This window comes from Diabrotica virgifera, chromosome 10 (assembly GCF_917563875.1).
Source record: "Diabrotica virgifera virgifera chromosome 10, PGI_DIABVI_V3a".
Taxonomy (NCBI): Eukaryota; Metazoa; Arthropoda; class Insecta; order Coleoptera; family Chrysomelidae; genus Diabrotica; species Diabrotica virgifera.
In genome coordinates, this window is record NC_065452.1 from 41,931,100 (window position 1) to 41,950,365 (window position 19,266).

Sequence of the window (19,266 nt, forward strand, 5' to 3'; positions counted from 1 at the left end):
AGCGACACTTTTAGTATGAGAAATGTGAGAGATAAGATCAATAGTTTTTAATTCGGTTGAGAGGAAATAGGACTGGATATGTTGGGGCAGGAGTCGGCAGTGTGATTTGGCTGTTTACAAAGGAAGGATTCCAATTTGTCTGTTGATATAAATATTCTTTGTGGGATATTTTCATGAACAATTAGCACCGACGTTTGAAGTTACCCTTCGGAAGCTCATAATGTGTGCATATTCATCGTCAGTTGTACCACATCTGACATGAGTGAGAGGTGTAATAGTCTTTAATCCAAGATCAGAGAGAGCTTTTTCGATAACAGCATGTGGGATAGAAGGGCTAACATTAGACACTAAAATTCTTTTTGATGGGGATACAAGTCTGCGAATAGGGGTAATTTGAGAGTTAATTGAAATATTTTGAGTGGTTTTTAATAGATTATGTACTTGCTCAGAAGAAGATAAATATATACAAATACGACCATAGGCAACGCGTGATGCAAAATGGATATTTTTGGGCGTAACAATTGTGCCGATTGCCTTAATGTAATCAAAAATGACAGTGTTGGGAGCGGAGGGCATTATGATAGCTTGGCCACGGGAAGGAGTAGTGGGTGGAGGAGCTTTTGTGAGAGTAGCAGCTGCATAAGATCGTTGATTTTCGTTTTTAGATGGAGATAGGTTTTGAGGTGGTAGAAAAGAAGTAGATTGAGATTCATTTTTGGAGGTTAAATCAGAGGTGACGTGAGATTGATTAGACATATTGCGTTTCTGGATGCCAAAATCGCAACACTTGAAAATAAAATAAAAATAAAGGTATTAAACTTACAGATATTATACCAATATCTGCTCGACAGAAAGTCTACTTACTGATTTCCTAGTTGTTAATTACCATACACTAATCACCACTTTAACGAAAACATGTCTCATTTGAATTTAAATAAAACACGTCTGTTTGCAAAGACGGCCAACTTTTGAATGGCAGTATGTATTAACGTGAAATATTTAATAAAACATTATTATAACGCGCATTTTTTATTTTTAAACATCAGATTAAGCGCCAAATACGTCTTTTAATCCGGTATTCGGATCTTAAGTTATGCATATCTTAAAAAATCATTAACAAATTAAGCGACATTTGATCGAATAACTTTTAAAATATAAATTATTTTTAAAAAATTTAAAACACAGGAAAAGGTCTATTTATATTTGCATTAATGTATTAAATATGAAATATGTCAGTACTTTATTTTAGAGATAGCACCAAAAACAAATTTAAAATCTTTAAACCGATTTATCTCAAAACTACATTTTGGCGCTTAATCCGCTATTACATAACGCGGTCCATTTATTCATCACCCTGTGAACAGTTCTGTCGGTATGACGATTTTGGCGATCTTATAAAATTCGTTTTTATGTACTTCTTTAGTATCGAAATGGCTGTTGAGCTGTGTTATTTTTTAAAATTGTTTAAGGATTGAAGTATAGATATCGTCTTTTACATTTCAGATCGGTATATAATAATAATTCCTTAGCGACAGAATTGTGTACCTAATGTTTTTAATGATGATAATTACGAGCTATTCAGAAACACAAAAAGGAAACCTTAATTTAAATAATGCTTCTGTTTAGCTTGACAATCAGATGTTTTATGTTTTTACGAATGTTTTGTTAGAATGTTGAGGGGTATCACAAAAGCTTCACCCTGTCATTAATATCAAGCGATGAATACTGAATTACGTTAGAGGAAATTTCATTTAAATTTTTGGTGTTGTTTTAAGCATTTTATTAGTAGTCCAGAAAAATAAAGTTTTTGTCGGGACACTTGAACAGCCAGGTTGCAAATGGGATTTTTGGGTACTATATACATAATACGTTGTAAATACAAAAATGCCCTTCGTAGTTCGGACAAGAATTTTAGTTACATATTAACAAATAAGTGTCAAAAATGGCGGGTTTTTTTTCCTTTAAATCGCTACACGTAAAAAGAGGGTAACTGAATATCTTATTTAAAATATTAATTTTTTAGAAGATGAGCAAAGGTTTAAAATGTCAGTTTTGAATAATTTCGGTCCGATCATTTGTTGGTTCGGAAATCGCAAAATAAGGCTAAAATTTCGAAAATGCAAAATTTGCTATAACTTTGGCAAAAATGAATTTAAGACTTTGATATTACACGAAAAGTTGAGTCAAACAGTCCACTTAATGCACAAAAAATTTCAAGAGAATTCGTCAATTGGTTTAAATTTTATTCACTTTGTTTATCCCACAGAACTTTTTTTGCAATGTTCTTGTTCAGAAAATAATAATGACACAGCAATTCTGCGGAAACCACATGAAACAAGAATACTTATATTTTTAACGTGTTTAAAAAAATCAATAAAAAGTCATTTATATAATTCCGAAAACATTTCACTAAAGTAGTCATTTTGGGTTATAAATAATTTGAATAACTTTGTTAATATTGACTGTAGACTAAATCTACTTTGGTATCTGAAAAGTTGGTATTTTTTCAGGAATTTTCAAAAAAAAATCGGCTAGGTTAATTGTGGTCAAAGTTAGCCACTTTTTTTATTAAATTCACAGCTATTTCTGCATATAAAAAATTGTCCTGTGACAGTGTTAGTTACCATACTCCTCTGAACCGGCTTGACCAATTTTTATGAAATTTTGCACGTATATCCTGTAGGACTAAGAATAAGTTCAAATCTATTTTTTATACCCATAAATGATAAAGGGGATTAACGCCTAACATTTTTTTAAATTTTTTTGTTCACCTGAATTTTATATGATCTAGAATTAAAAAATAGATACAACCCTTAATTTTCACCCTTCTATAACCAACTTCTATTTTTTATAGCCACCTATATATTTACATCTATAAAATTCTCCTGTCACAGTGTTAGTTGCCATACTCCTCTGAAACGGCTTGACCAATTTTTATGAAATTATATATGTATATTCGGTAGGTCTGACAATCGATTTCAATTTATTTTTAATTTCCCTGGGTGATAAGGGGGTTCCCCCTAATATTTTGCAATGTTACATGGGGATATATGTCGTCGCTGATTTGCAAAAAGGGGCCAAGTAACATGCTTTATATTTTTACTACGTGGAACTTAGCTCCTTTTTACACAACCAGTTTGAAATGAATGTTACTTGGCACCAAAAAATTATGAGACTATCTCAACAACAATAAGTAATACACTTGACCTCGTTTTACAGAATAGGTAGAACCTTCGTATCATTTTTGCACATAAGCCCTCTTTTGAATAAAATGTACTTGGCAACTTTTTGCAAATCAGCGACGATGTATACAGGGTGTAACAAAAATGCAGGTCATAAAAATTACAGCCTTCGAAGTTACAAAATGAAAATCGATTTTTTCCGATATATCGATAACTATTAGAGATTTTTTTATTAAAAATGGACATGTGGCATTCTTATGGCAGTAAAATCTTAAAAAAAATTATAGTGAAATTTGTGCACCCCATAAAAATTTTATGGGGGTTTTGTTTCCTTAACCCCCCACCCCAAACTTTTGCGTACGTTTCAATTAAATTATTATTGTGATACCATTAGTTAAAAACAACATTTTTAAAACTTTTTTGCCTCTTAGTATTTTTTCGATAATTTAGTTTTTATCGAGATGCGGCTTCTTTTTTAATATGTTTACATAAAAATTTTGTTTGTAAGAGATTTGTTCTTTTAAACCCCCCAAATATTTGTATACATTCCAATTAAACTATTATTATGGTACCATTAATTAAACACAGTGTTTTTAAAATTTTTTTACCTTTTACTATTTTTTCGATAAGGCATCTTTTATCGAGATGTGGCTTCTTTTTTAAAGTGTGGTGGATTTGACAAATATTCAAAATATTTCGATAAAAACTGGCTTTACGAAAAAGTACTAAGAGGCAAAAAAGCTTTAAAAACATTGTGTTTAACTAATGGTATCACATTATTAATTTAATTGGAACGTACGCAAAAGTTTGGGGGGGGGGGGGGTTGAGGGAAAAAAACTCCCATAAAAATTTTATGGGGTGCACAAATTTCACTAATCAATTTTCATTTTGTAACTTCAAAGAGCTGTAACTTTTTTTATGTGCACATTTGTACTAAGGTAAGTTAGGTTCAATCGAACTATTTTTGTTCCCAGAATATGTGGTACAATTTATGACCTGTATTTTTGTTACACCCTGTATAATGTACTCTACAAGACACGAGTACATACAAATTTAAAAAATAATGATCAAAATCCATCAACAAGCTCCGGATATATTAATCGCAGCATATGTTTTAAAAATCAATTTCATTTTTTGGGTGCAGGGATTTTAATAATTCCCCTCCACTGACCCCGACCAGATTTCATTAGGACTTCAATTTTAAAGCTTTATAACCGCTCAGTTGAAGTTCAAAGTTTACTCAAACTTTTACACATAAACCATATACCTTGAACTTCAAAATGGCGCTAGCTAGGTTGCTTGATTGATATAAAGAAAGTAGCTGTGAATTAAATAAAAAAGTGGCTAAATTTGACCTAGGCGAAATTTTTTTGTGATTTACAAATAACAAAATGAATTTAGTCTATTGGCTATAACAAGTTAAACAAAATGACTGTCATTTTTAACCCTTATTTGTTAATAACTAAGATTTTCTTCCGAACTGTGACGGGCAGTTTTGTATTTATGTATTAGTACCATAGTACCCAAAAAACCCATTTGCAACGTGGCTTGTCAAGTGTCCCGAATATGGTACATTATTGCCTTATTGCCCTGGAGTATAGGGAACGATTCACCAAATAGTCAATGTAAGCTCCCGTTTAAAGGATTATTTTTATAACTTGCTTTTTGAAATAATACGATTCACGACGTTCTTCAACTCCGAAGCTTAAAAGGAAAAGAACAATATTTCAAGAGGTTTAAATGATTCTTTTTATACTTAAACTTCTTTCTCTTATGTTTTGTTAAGCCAACAAATCGTTTGTTATAAAATATTTTGTTGTATATTTTTGTTTCTTAAGCCGTGTTTTAATGAGTAGGTAGCAAATGTACTTGCTTGTTCTTTATAACTAAAATTCTAGATTCGTTGTAGAAAAACATTGTAATTAAAAATAAAAGACAAATTAAGACTTATTCATGATTGGAACTTTTGGCATCACCCTATTAAAAAAACAACAGAAACTAGAATCTTTTGTAAAATGTGGATATACATATATATATATATATATATATATATATATATATATATATATATATATATATATATATATATATATATATATATATATATAGACAGACAGATTTAACCCTTATCCGGGCAACACATTTTACTTACGTAACCGGGCAACTCGGGTCTGTTGGGCCCACCACTCTTCTTGAATATACTATTCCTATTTAACCATATATTTCTAATATCCTTTTTTGATTTTTTATTAAATTTAAATTTAAATTATCTAGAATCTAGATTAAAAAAAGGTGCTACTATAGTATGCGGTCTACCTCGAGGGTGCGATATACCTGAAGGATTTGCACAAAATAATGAAATGCAAGAAAACTTTTGTAGAAAAAATATTTATTCACATAATAGTAAATAGTCACTAAAAAGAAATAATAACAAAGTGCAGGAAGTCATGAACAAAATGGAAGTAAATTGCAGAGCAGACCAAGAGACAACAGAAATTAGAAGATTAGGCGGTAAAACTAACAACTCGGAAAGACCGGTCCTTGTTGAGCTAACAAGTGGAAGTAAAAAAATGGAAATCCTAAAGGCAAGCGGGAAATTAAAAGGAACAAAATGGTTCGTGAATGAGGATTACCCAAAAACCATCTTGGAACAAAGAAAAATATTTTTAAAGCACATGAAAGAAGCAAGAACAAAAGGATATAATGCGAAAATTAAATATGACAAGCTAATAATAAACGGAGATGAATACGGAATAGAAGAAGTCAAAACATGGCCAACGGATGAACAAAGAAAGAAAAATATTTCAGAAACTCCCATAGATAAAACTAGAGCCAGAACAATGAGTGATAGATCTCCACACAGCGAAAATGACCAAAGAGAAAAAATGATGAAAGTAACCCATCCAGCAAAAAACTAAGATTAAAACCAGAACAACAAATGGAGACAACATCGCGCGAAATGGATATGAGTATGGTTTTGCAAACAGACAAGGTGGGGAGAAATAGGGTAAATAGCAAGAAAAAAAGAAATAGAAACAAAACTTGGAAATCAATAGAAGGAGAAATTGATACAAGGGAAAACATATTTATAGGTTGTTGGAATGTACGAACAATGGCGTAAATAAGTAAAGCACATCAGATAGCAACAGAAATGGGTAGATACAACATAAGCATACTAGGGATCAGTGAAACTAGATGGAATGGGTCAGGACGAATCCAATTACAGTGTGGAACTACTGTCATCTATTCTGGCAAAGAGATAAACTCAGACAAAGAAAAAGGGGTGGCATTAATGTTAAATAAAGCATCGGCCCAAGCATTGGTGGAGTGGGAGAATGTCTCTGAGAGAATTATATGGGGAAGATTTCAAAGCAAATTTAGAAACTTAATAATAATTAATGTGTATGCTCCAACAAATCAACAAGAAGATGAAACAAAGGAAGAGTTCTACGACCAGATGTATATGTTGCTAGCAAAAATACAAAAAACATATAAACGGGATATAAAAATCGTTTTGGGGGATTGGAATGCCAAAGTAGGATGTAATAATAATGGAAAGGAACATGTAATGGGGATTCATGGCATGGGAGAAAGGAATGACAATGGCACGAGATTAATAGAACTTTGCTCGATAAACGATATGATGATTGGGTGAACATTATTCCAACATAAAGATATCCATAAAACAACATGGACGTCACCAGGAGGAAAATTTAAAAACCAAATTGACCACATTCTCATTGAAAAGAAGTGGAAAAATTCCTTACAAGATGTGAGAGCAATGAGAGGAGCCGACTGTGCATCAGACCACGAATTAGTGAGAGCAAAAATAAAAATTAGCCTCAAGGCAAATTATAAATCAAACAAAAAACATAGAAAATTCAATACAAATAAATTAAGAGACTCTAGCATAACAAACAAATACCAACAAACGTTGGAGAGACATGTGGGGAACTTGGAACAAGTAGGAAAATCTAACATTGAAGGTATATGGGAAATATATAAAAACGCGTACATGGAAGCAGGGAAAGAGATATTAGGGTGCAAGGAGAAAGCTGATCGACCATGGATAACGCTGGACACTAAAACAAAAATCAAGGAAAGAAGAGCAATCAAAACTGAATTGATCAAAACAACAAACCCGATAAAACAAAAAGAAATGCAGAAAAAATACACAGAAAAAAATAAAGAAGTTAAAAAACAAGCTAGAACAGATAAAAGGCTGTATATGGAACAAATGGCAGAAAAAGCAGAGGAAGCAGCGATAATGCATGACACAAGGACACTTTACGCAATAACCAAAGAAATTAAAGGGGGCAAGAGCCAGCAAAGAACGAAACTAATGGGGAAAGAAGGAGAAACACTCACAAGTCAAAAAGAAATTGCCCAAAGATGGACACAATTCTTCGCAGAACTCTATGAAGAAGGAATTGAATCACAAATAGAGATGGAAGAAACTGAGAGAAACGAAACATTAATCATAAGAAACGACGAATTTACGAAGGACGAAATAAGGTATGCTATAAACCTTTTAAAAAACGACAAAGCGGCTGGTGTTGATGGAATTCCCGCAGAACTGATAAAATCACACTTAAACTTCTCAGTGGATATGTACTACTTACTATTTAAAAAAATTTGGATCGAGGAAAAGATACCAAAAGATTGGGGTGAAGGAGTTATAATAAAGCTACCAAAGAAAGGAAATCTCACACTATGCGAAAACTGGAGACCAATCATTCTTCTCACTGTAGCTACCAAAATAATGGCCAGAATAATATTGGAGAGAATTAAAGATCCCATAAATGAAAAATTAAGAATTAACCAAATAGGATTCAGACCGAACAGTTCCTGTATTGACCATATAAATACCCTAAGAATCATCCTGGAACAATCAGCAGAAATGAATCAGGAAGTTTATATCAACTTTGTAGACTTCGAAAAAGCGTTTGATTCAATAGATCGTAATATGCTGTGGAGGATATTAAAACTCTATGGAATACCAGACAAATATATAAGAGTAATAAGGCTTTTCTATGACGAATGTTTTGCCAGAGTTAAACATGAAGGGGAACTATCCCAACAAATAAGCATCAAAAAAGGAGTAAGACAGGGCTGTGTCTTGTCACCGACATTGTTTATAATAGTCATGGATTGGATAATGAAACAAACTGAAGATAAAAAAACAGGTATACAATGGTCACCATTTACAAAACTAGAGGATCTAGAGTTCGCTGACGACATATGTCTCATAACATCAAACAGACAACACATGCAAAACAAAATCACCAGATTGAACAACATAGCAAAAACAACCGGCTTAAAAATAAATCCGAAAAAAACGAAAATACTATCAAATGGGGAAACGAACGGAAACAATATATATTTGGAAGGGAAACAAATAGAAGAAGTAAAAGATTTCTTTTATTTGGGCAGTCTGCTAAACACAACAGGAGGCACAGAAAAGGACATAACACAAAGAATAAGCTTCGCACAAAACGCTTTCAACTCTTTGCGCAAGATATGGGCCTCGACAAACATCAGCAGAAGAACAAAGTTACGATTATTTGAAGCTAATGTAAAGTCTGTCCTGTTATATGGAGCAGAAACATGGAAACACCATAAAAAATTCTTTCAGAAAATACAATCCTTCATTAACAGGTGCCTACGTATTATACTGAGAATATTTTGGCCAAACAAAATTACTAATGACGAATTGTGGAGAATAACAAATGAAGAAAGGATAGAACATACAATAAAAAAACGGAAATGGAAGTGGATAGGACACACCTTAAGAAAACCAGCAACAAATATTGCTAGACAAGCTCTACATTACAATGCTCAAGGCAAAAGAAGAATGGGTAGACCATCTTATACGTGGAAAAGAACAATAGAGAAAGAACTCAAAGAAAATAATTTAACATGGAACGATGCAAAAAAGATAGCAAAAAACAGAAGAGAATGGAGAAAACTAGTAAACAAAATTGGGCGGAACTCAACAGATGATGCGTGGGACTAGTAACCTCACCATCATTCCTCATGCTACTTGAAACACCGCAAGGTGCCCTTTGCTCCACTTGGAGATGTATGATATATGATGATGATGAAAAAGAAATAATATCATTCTACCAGGAAGCAAAAAAAAAATGGAAAGAGGATATCAAAAAAACAACCCATATATGAGAGATGATAAAGGGGTGTTGATAAATGAGCCGGAAAAAATAATGGGAAACTGGCAAAACTATTTCACAGAACTGCTAAATAAAAGCGAAGTACAAAATGAAACAAACTATGAAATTGAAGATGATCCGATAGAAATAGAAATACCCACAGAACAAGAAATAAAGAACGAAATAAGGAGCTTTTAAAAATAACAAAAGCCCAGGAATAACAGAAATATCAGCCGAAAGATAAAAGCAGGAGGGAAAAGACTACAGAAAGAGATATATGACCTGATAAAAAGAATATGGGAAGTAGAAAAAATGACAGAAGGGTGGACTATAGCAAGGATATGCCCTATACATAAAAAAGGTGATAGAATGCTATGCGAAAACTACAGAGGCATCACACTATTAGAAATAGTTTACAAAATCTTGGCACAAAGTATAAGAAAAAGGCTAAGTCAATATTCGGAAAAAATACTGGGAGAATACCAGGCAGGTTTTAGAAACAACAGATCAACGAGTGACCAAATACTTGCCTTAGAAGAAATACAGCCTACCTGTTACGAACATAAAACAGTCTATATGCTTTGTTCATAGAGTTTAAGCAGGCTTACGACACAGTAAACAGACAGCAGATGTACGAACTGATGAAAGAATTGGGGATACCAAGGGGATAAAATTGTCAGGATGGTAAAGATGACGATGGAAAACACAACAAACGAAATAGCTTGGAAAGGGTATACATCCAAAAAGTTTGAAACCAAGGAAGGATTACGACAAGAAGACCCACTATCAACAACGGCATTCAATCTAACATTGGAAGGAATAATCAGGAAAAGCAGAATAAACATGCAAGAAACGATATCTAAAAACGGCCACCAATGCATAGCATTTGCAGATGATCTGACGCTATTAGCAACAAGCAAAAAAGAACTACAAAAGTTAATGAAAAACATAATAACAGAAGCCAAAAAATTCGGACTTAAAATAAATGAAGAGAAGACGAAGTATATGATAATGGGAGAGATCCAAAAAGAAAAAGAGAATAACATCATAGTACAAATAGATGGAGAAAAAACATACTCGTTCAAAAGAGCCAAAGAAAATATTTACCTGGGAGCCAAAATATGTGAAAATGGCCATGAAGGAGGGAAGATAAAGGCAAGAATAGCTAAAGTAAATAAAAAATATGGAGCATTACGCACATTATTGAAATCCAAATACGTATCAAGAAAAACAAAAATAAGAATTTATAAGACTGTTATCAGACCTACAGTAACATACGCATGAGAAACATGGGTGCTCAAAAAGTCAGAAACAGACCTTTTAGAAAGATGGGAGAGAAAAATGCAAAGAGCAATATATGGAGGTGTGAAAATAGAAGGTCAGTGGAGAAGAAGAACCAATAAAGAATTGGAAGAACTATATCTAGAGCCAACGATCACGACGACGATCAAAGCACAGAGAATACGATACTTGGGGCACATCGAGAGAATGGGAACTAAACGAATGCCAAAAATGGTACTTTCACGAAGACCAATACAAAAGAGGAGGAAAGGCCGGCCAAGGAAAAGATGGAAGGACAGTGTGTATGAAGACTTGAAGAAAAGTAACATTGAGAGATGGAAATAACTAGCATTGGACAGAAGGAGATGGAGAGAGGTGGTGAAGGAGTGTATAAAATGACTGAAGTATAATTAAACAAAATTTATAAGTTTTATAAGTTATGTAAGTTATATTAAGTTATTTACTATATTATTTATATAACCAGAAATGTAAACATTTTAGCCCTAGGCCTACAAGGCCTGTTGCGCTCAATAAATATAAATAGTAAATAGTATTTCTGAAAGTTTTGGTTGACTTGATTCCACACATCAAGTATTGCTGCTAATTTGTCGTTCATTCTTGCTTCACACCTCGTGTCCTTATCATCAAATCGAACAAATCTTAGCAAATTTTTGAATCGTTTTAACCCCATGGTAGCTTTAAATAGAGTAGGTCCATAAAACGTACTCCAAAGTATATCTACATTATGGATTTTGGCACTCATGTGCCCTGCAATTAGTAGTAGACCAATAAAGGCATATAGCTCGGTAGAGCCGCAATATTTCCAGTTCTCTATCCCCAGGACTTTTTCGGCTTCTTTATTTGTACACTTCACTATTTCGTTCACAATTTTTTCGTCCACAAACAAACAAAAGGAATCAACAGGATCATCTACACTTTGACCAGGGGCTAACATTACTTTGTGCACTTTGCTTTTTATTATGTCGTATAATCGCATACGTCCTGTCGGTTGTGGTTAACTTTTCCAGTTAATTCCATCCTTAGTTTCAAAAAATACACACTCTGAAATCTGGGAACTTATAGCTACACATTTTTCTTTATTGTCACTCAATACTACTTGCTGATCATCCTCTTCACTTGCTTCCGAAAGATGATCTTCAATTTCAGAGTCACTTTCAATGCCACCTACTTCAGGAGACCCTTCATCATCGGAATTACATAAATTATTAGCAATATCTTGCAGTTCTGCAGCTGATAATGGTTTTCGGAACATTTTATTCACACTATCTACTTTCACTGTAATTCAATATAATTTTAGGAGCTTAGTTGTCGACAATAACATCGATATTAAACGACTGATAGCAAATGCATTATTTATTTCAAAATATTTATAGGTACTTACCTAACAATATTATTGCATTTCAACAATGATTATTAGTTTTTAAAATTCATTTAGAATAGATATAACACCTATTATAAGCATCTCTTTGATGTTCACATTAAAGAGACGTTTACATTATTTGTTACACGTTTATACTTTATTATTGGATTTCCGGAATCATAAAAGTCGTTTAGATGATCCACAAAAACATTACCTGACTGCCAGATTAACTTCAGTAACAAAGATTTAGACTTTAGGTATAAATACAAATAGGGTCCGACGAGCCCGTGTTGCCCCTTTACGTGACAAAATTCTTTCGACGCAATAATTTCAAAAATCATCATGAATATTTTGAATAGCTCATGACTATGTTGAAGGAAACATACTTCTAAACAAATTCAGTGATGCATAAAATTCAATAAATTTTTTTTATCAGTTTATTATAAAAGAATTGGCGTCTCGGGCCCGTTGGACCCACCTTGCCCGGATAAGGGTTAAAAGATGTCAAGGGTTGACAAATTTTCAAACCAACAGATGCTAAAGAGAAAACGAAAAGGAATGAGAGACTACGTTTTCTTTTTCTTCATTTAACGATTATTCTTAATTTGATCATACTTTGGATTTAATCATACTTTTTCTTCTTTTCATGTGCCGTGCTCGATTATCGAGCGTTGACTATCAAATTGGCTATAGTAATTTTGTTGACGGCAGCACGGAAAAGGAATTCAGAGGATCTGTTAAACCATTCTCTCAGGTTTCTAAGCCATCACGTTCTTTTTCGACCTGGCCCTCATCTTCCGTCTACCTTGCCTTGCATTATTAAATGGAGTATATTATATCTCTCTGGGTGTCGCATAACATGGCCAAAATATTCAAGTTTGCGACTTTTAACTGTTTTGACGACATTGGTAACTTTTCTCATCCGATGCAAAACCACTTCGTTACGAACTCTATCAACCCAATTTATTCGTAGGATTCTTCGATACACCCAGATTTCAAAGGCTTCCAGTTTCTTGAGAAGTGCATCCGTTAAAGTCCAACCTTTGACACCATAAAAAAGAGTAGAGAACACCTAACCTCTCACTAATCCAATTATCAAACTCAAAGTAATATTGTTTCCACATAATAGTTTCTTCATTTTAAAGAATGCAGCTCTGGCCTTCTCTATACGTATTCTAATTTCCTTGCTCATATCCCAGTTCTCATTTAGATTATAGTCAACGTAGATGATACTGTTAGTTTTCTTCAGTTGTTCACCGTAAACTGTTACCACTGCCGGTTGTATTGGCGTTTTACTGACAACCATCACCTTTGTCTTTGCGGTGTTTAGCTTGAGTCCGTATTCATCACACGTTGTGGTAATTCTGTTAATCAAATGTTAAAGTTCTTCGTAATTGTTTGCAACTAACACCGTGTCAAATGCAGCCCTACCTTACTCCTCTTCGTATTTGAAGCTCTTTAGAAGTGTCCCGGCCAATCCTAATGTTTGCACGTTGATGCCAGTAAAGATTTTTAATGATGCGTAGGTCTCTATCATCAATACCCATTTGCTGGAGAATGACAACCATTTCAGTATATTTTACTAGATAAAAGGCCTTCTCAAAGTCAATAAAACACATATAAACCGGATGTCCGGCATCATATTTTATTTAATCTTTTTGAGCCTTCTTCATTTCTTCGTTTGTTTTTTTATTCAAAGAACAGTGCACAAAGACACAAAAGTTTTTTTTAATATGAAATTCAAAGGACACTTTTGAACATAAATTATGAAATGACGGTTTAAAGAACGGCTAGTTAATTCTTTACCATATGAGTTTAATTATACGCTTACGGAAAAAGTCACATCTCTTCGCAGTAACTTTTGACGTTAACAGCGCTGCACCATTTGCCGAGAGAAACAGATCTCAACTTAGCCTTCGTGATGGCAATCGACGGGAGCCTTCTAAAATAACTTCTAAAATACCCATAAGCTTCGATGCTGAATCTACACGCTAATTAACATATTTCAACAACAAAAGTAGTAAGTGTTTTCTTTGTATAGAAGTTAATTTTTGAACTGCTAAATTGTTTCTTTCATATTTATTATTTCATAGTTCGTATTTACAATTCGATATTTTAGTTGTTCGTTTAAAGAAATGTCATTAAATTTCAAAGTGTGCATAAAGTTAAAAGATTTAATTTTTTTAATATTACCAGTTTTGATGATATTATCGGCAATCATAATAATTTGATAAAATAAAAAAGGCACATATGTAGTTAAATTCTTACCTTTTTCGGAAATATGGAAAATCGATAGAGATCTGCCATGATCAGAACCGTTTCCTTTGATCCAAATACTACTTGACTTAGACAAAATGGTAGTTGGAACACTTGACGAAGATGTTGGCGATGATGAAGCTGCAACAAAAAAGCAGATGAAGTAGAACATTTAAAAATACATATCTAATATATCTACCATTCTTCTTAGTCTGAGCATTATCTTTTTATAGTACACAAAATTCATTTGATTTCCACTGAGTAATGAGTCTCTCAATGGACTTCTTACTTACTTACTTAGTCCTAAGCTTTTCTACCTTTAGGTGTAAGGTTGGTGAAGTTAAGTTTAGCATTGTAGTCTTCATGATTTTCGATCTTGTGTTAGGTTTCTTGAAATTTCCAATGTCAACCCTTTCTTCTCGACTTTTTTTCTGATTGCATCTACCCACATAATTATTTATGGTCTTTCTCTTTTGTTTTTCCCCTGGACTCTCGTTTCGAACAGTCGTTTTGTTAGTCTCTCGTTCGACATCCTACACACGTTTCCGAACCATGTAAGTTGTCTCTCTACTATTTTTTATATAGCATTGACTCTGGATTTTTGTCTCCCCGTCGACGTCCATGTCTCGCTGCTATACATGATTGTTGGTCTAACTACTGATCTAACAACTGCCGTTTTTACTTTCTTCGGTATCTCTTTTTTATCCAAAAATGTTGTTTTCATGGTGTTAAATAAGCTTCCTGTTAGTCCCATTCTCTCGTTTATTTCCATATCTTGGTTACCAATTATTGATTCAATTATTACTCCCAGATATTTAGAATATTCCACTTGCTCTAGTTGCTTCCCGTTTAATTCTATTACGTGTGTCTTTCTCGTATTTGAAATTATCATTGTTTTTGTTTTCTCTATATTAATTTTTATATTTATGTTTGATAGTTCTTCTTCTAGGATTACAAGATTGTTCTGTAAATCTTCTCTGTTTTCTGCTATCAATACCATGTCGTTTGCAAATAGTAGGTCCGATACTTGAGTCTGTTTCATTTGCCAGTATCCTAATGTTAGTTTTCTCATTTTTCTCTTGGCTTTCTTTATTGCTTCATCCAGTACCACTGAGTATAGCAGTGGACTCAACACGCACCCCTTTTCGACGCCTTGACTTGTAGTAGATTCTCTGGATTCCTCGTTATTGGTTCTTACTCTATTTGTATTATTTTTGTACATATCCTTTATTATTTCTATTATGTGCCCGTCAAACGCCCTTTTCAGGTCGATAAAGCATATAATATGTATCTCTCTATTCTTATTGATTATTTTCTCACTTGCTTGTCTTATTGTGAATATTAGGTCTTGCGTGCTTCTGTCCTTCCTGAATCCACATTGTCTATTTTCCATAGTTGTTTCGTTTTGGATTTTTATTCTTGTCTCTATTATTCTTACGAATATCTTCTCAAGGAACTTGGTATGGTGACACCTCGGTAATTATTACAGTTTCTCTTGTCTCCCTTTTATGACTTGGTAATATTATAATTTCTTTCTTCCAGTCCTTTGGTATTTCTGCTCTATTTATGATATCATTCATTAGTTCTTTCATGCTGTCCATTCCCTCTATTCCCATGAATTTTATCATTTTCAGGGGTGATATGATTCTTGCCTGGTACTTTGCCTAATTTTACTCGTTCTATTACTTTCTCTAATTCCACTCTTGTTATGGATTAAACTTGTTCTTCATTTATTTCTTATATTTCCACTATGTTCATATATGCATGTGTTAGCTCTTTGAAATGTTCTCTCTATTTCTCCATTATTTATTTTTCTTCTGTTAGTAATTCATTCTATTAATCATTTGAGTTCCAATAAGTAATGAGTCTGTCAATGGACTATATTCTTTAAAATAGGTTTCTTCTAAAGATTCTGTGACGAGATCTTTAGTTGTAATTCGCGGTCATAAAGTTTTTTTTAGTTCAAGTGTAATAAACGTTTTTATATCCATTATAAAAGTGTTCTTGGGTGTATTAGAGGTACAAAAATAATAAAAAATATTTAAGCAATAGGAAATAGGCTATACAAATGAACTTAGTCTTTTAAAAATTCGGTGTTATACAAAAATCTCTATATCACCCACAAATACACACGCTCAAGATATTATCATTTTCAGTCAAACAGTTTTTGTATGAAAAATTTTCAGCAACATAGTGCTCTCGTTGATCGACGTTCAAATAAAAGATAATCGATCAATCTCATTTCATGTGAAATGGCGTTTACGTAAAAATCATTCAAATTACTAAATGAGGCCTAGATAGCCAGAGTGGCCTAACTGATTTTAACATTACTTTACATAATCAAAGAAAATGATCAGAAGCTAACAATGTCGGATTGTTTTAGTAGTTTTATGTTGACAAAGAATCATTATTGATCAACATACAATTACTAAAACAATCGGATATTGATAGCTTCTATTCATTTTCTTTGAATATGTAAATGTTAAAATCAGTTAGGCCACTCTGGCTCTCATGGCCTCAAATATCTAGCTGGGTCATACACGAGGCTTCCTCAGAGAATCTGTGATAGACTAGGCATAAGGAAGACAAGAATTACTGCCTATCATTCGCAATCGGATGGAATGGTAGAGCGAATGAATAAGACGGTCGACAAGTATTTGACAAAGATGGTGTCCAATCACCAGCAAGACTGGGACCAGTACCTTCCGTTCTTCGCAATGACCTACAGATCCGCCGTTAATTGATCAACGTGCTAAACACCAGAAAATGTCCTTTTTGGACGCTAGATGCGTCTACCTGGTGATCTAAGGTTTGGATGTCGACCTGGAAAAGATATAGCTGGTGAAGATTATGTGAATGAGTTGCAAAGAAAAATGGACGATATACACGAGTTGGTCCGCTCCCATTTTCAGATCGGTAAAGACCGAATGAGGAAGCGGTACGAAACTGGGTATTTTAATAAGGACATAAAAATTTGGCCAAAGAAGCGAAAGGGTTGTTCTCCCAAGTTGCTGCAGTTCTGAGAAGGTCCATACCTTGCTATTGAGAAAATTAACGATGTTATATACTTTATATAGTATACCATAACCGGTTGGCGCCATTAGAAGGAGACCACGACGCAGGTGAAGAAGTGGAATAAACCAAGTCCGAGAAGTACCAAGTCACGTTTGGGCATTCATGGGGATCTATACAGGTGCCGGTAAAGCGAGGCATTGTGTTACCACTGAAGCAAATCAAGATCTACTCGCACTTACCAATGACTACACAATGGCCCATACCATTCCGGCCAATTTTAAAGACGCACAAGGGTTGGCATCCATCTTTTTAAGGAAGTTTGATCGAGTTAAATAACTTCAATCCAACTACCAGCTCCAGCAAATGCTTTGAAGTTCCGAGATGCATCACGTTACCTTTTCTATCTGGTAACAAAAGACACAGTCCATGACCAACCTATACACCAAGATGTATGGGAAGCATTACTTCAATTGAGAGAGCACGTGTTGGAGTCCAACGTGCATGAGTAGCAGTGTATTTTTTTTTTGGTTAAATCCCTCTATCATGTATCCGGTCAACCTTAACACTTGTATCTTACTAGAGTGTTCAGTTCTGAAACTTCAGACTCTTCTTTTAACCTAGCTGGTATTACTCCCTCTGCAACCTTGCTTATATAATGATAATAGGTACATTAGTCTGTAGTTTTGAGGGAATTTTCCATTTTTTCCTGCTTTCCGCAGCATTACCTCTGGTGCGTCTTTCTATTTCTTAGGAAATCTTCTTAGTCTGAGCCTTATCTTTTTATAGTACATAAAGTTAAGTAGTCATTTGAGTTGCACTAAGATAGCTCAATAGGCTATATTCCTTAACAATCAGAATTTTGTGAAGTGATTTTTAGTTGCAGTTAACTGTCGTAAGTTAAATTTTTTAGGTAAAAGTGTACTAAACGTTTTTATATCCATTTTAAAAGAGTTCTCGAGTTTGTTTAAGGTACAAAAAGAATAAAAATATTTAAGCAATATAAAATAAAAATCCACAAGGAAAAAGTTTTCCTGTAGTTGGCTGTATACCATATAATACAAAAAAAAACAAATAAAATCCTTTATAAAAGGTATATATTTAAAATCCCCAAGAAGGGCTACATCACAGAACTAGTTTTCAATTGGTTGACCAATCATCATCAGTGCTTACTTAAAATGAATATAACCTGATAAAATAATGCAAAGGTTTTAAAATTTTCACTACAGTTAAGAAAAGTTGTAGGTTATACTCACGTGATCTAACATGCTAACCACCAAAATATAATATTACAAAAATATGTGGGCAAAAACTCTTTAAAAGTAATCCGTCAAGAAACATCGAAGAAATATGCGAACTTAAGCATAGATGTTTAACATATTTCATGTAATATGCTCTAGGTACCATCTGAGCTCTGATTCGACTTGTTCACACGATGATAGTATGGTAGCAAGTGACGATGAAATGGATGGGGACTACTGTAGTCCCCATCCATTTCATCGTCACTTGCTACCATACTATCATCGTGTGAACAAGTCGAATCAGCTGAACGATGACATGACAGAAGTGATAGTTACACATGAAGTTTAAAATTTAGCCTGTCATATTTAAATTGTTTAAAAACAGCTTGTTAAATTAAGAAATGTAACAACACTCACTCCACTGTGATAAATAATCAAGTAAAATTAAAATAAACTAGATGTTGTGGTTATAAAAATGTATTCACGTATATTGTTAATAGAGTTTTAGGCAAACCACATTACACAAATATGTTTTTATTCGAAAACTAAAATCAGTAATCAAATCCTATTGTCATTATACACTCATCGGCACAAAATTCCGCCACCCAAAATTTTTGATTAAGTTTGATAACATAACTGTATTATTTGTACTCCGATTTTCAAGATTCTTACACCAGTTTGTAGGTACCTACATGTATTGATATCTTTTGGTATTATAACACAAAAATTTTGCTTGCATTGCATTA

General features: G+C 33.6%; 1 protein-coding gene across 1 annotated transcript in view; it reads right to left on the reverse strand.

Annotated features, from left to right (window-relative positions):
• The window catches only part of LOC126893421 (neurotrimin-like), a 792,502-nt gene that overhangs the window by 27,451 nt on the left and 745,785 nt on the right, over positions 1–19,266 (reverse strand). The window contains exon 7 of the mRNA XM_050663588.1: positions 14,280–14,408. Within this exon, the coding sequence (XP_050519545.1) occupies positions 14,280–14,408 (129 nt within the window). The remainder of the gene's footprint in view (positions 1–14,279; positions 14,409–19,266) is intronic.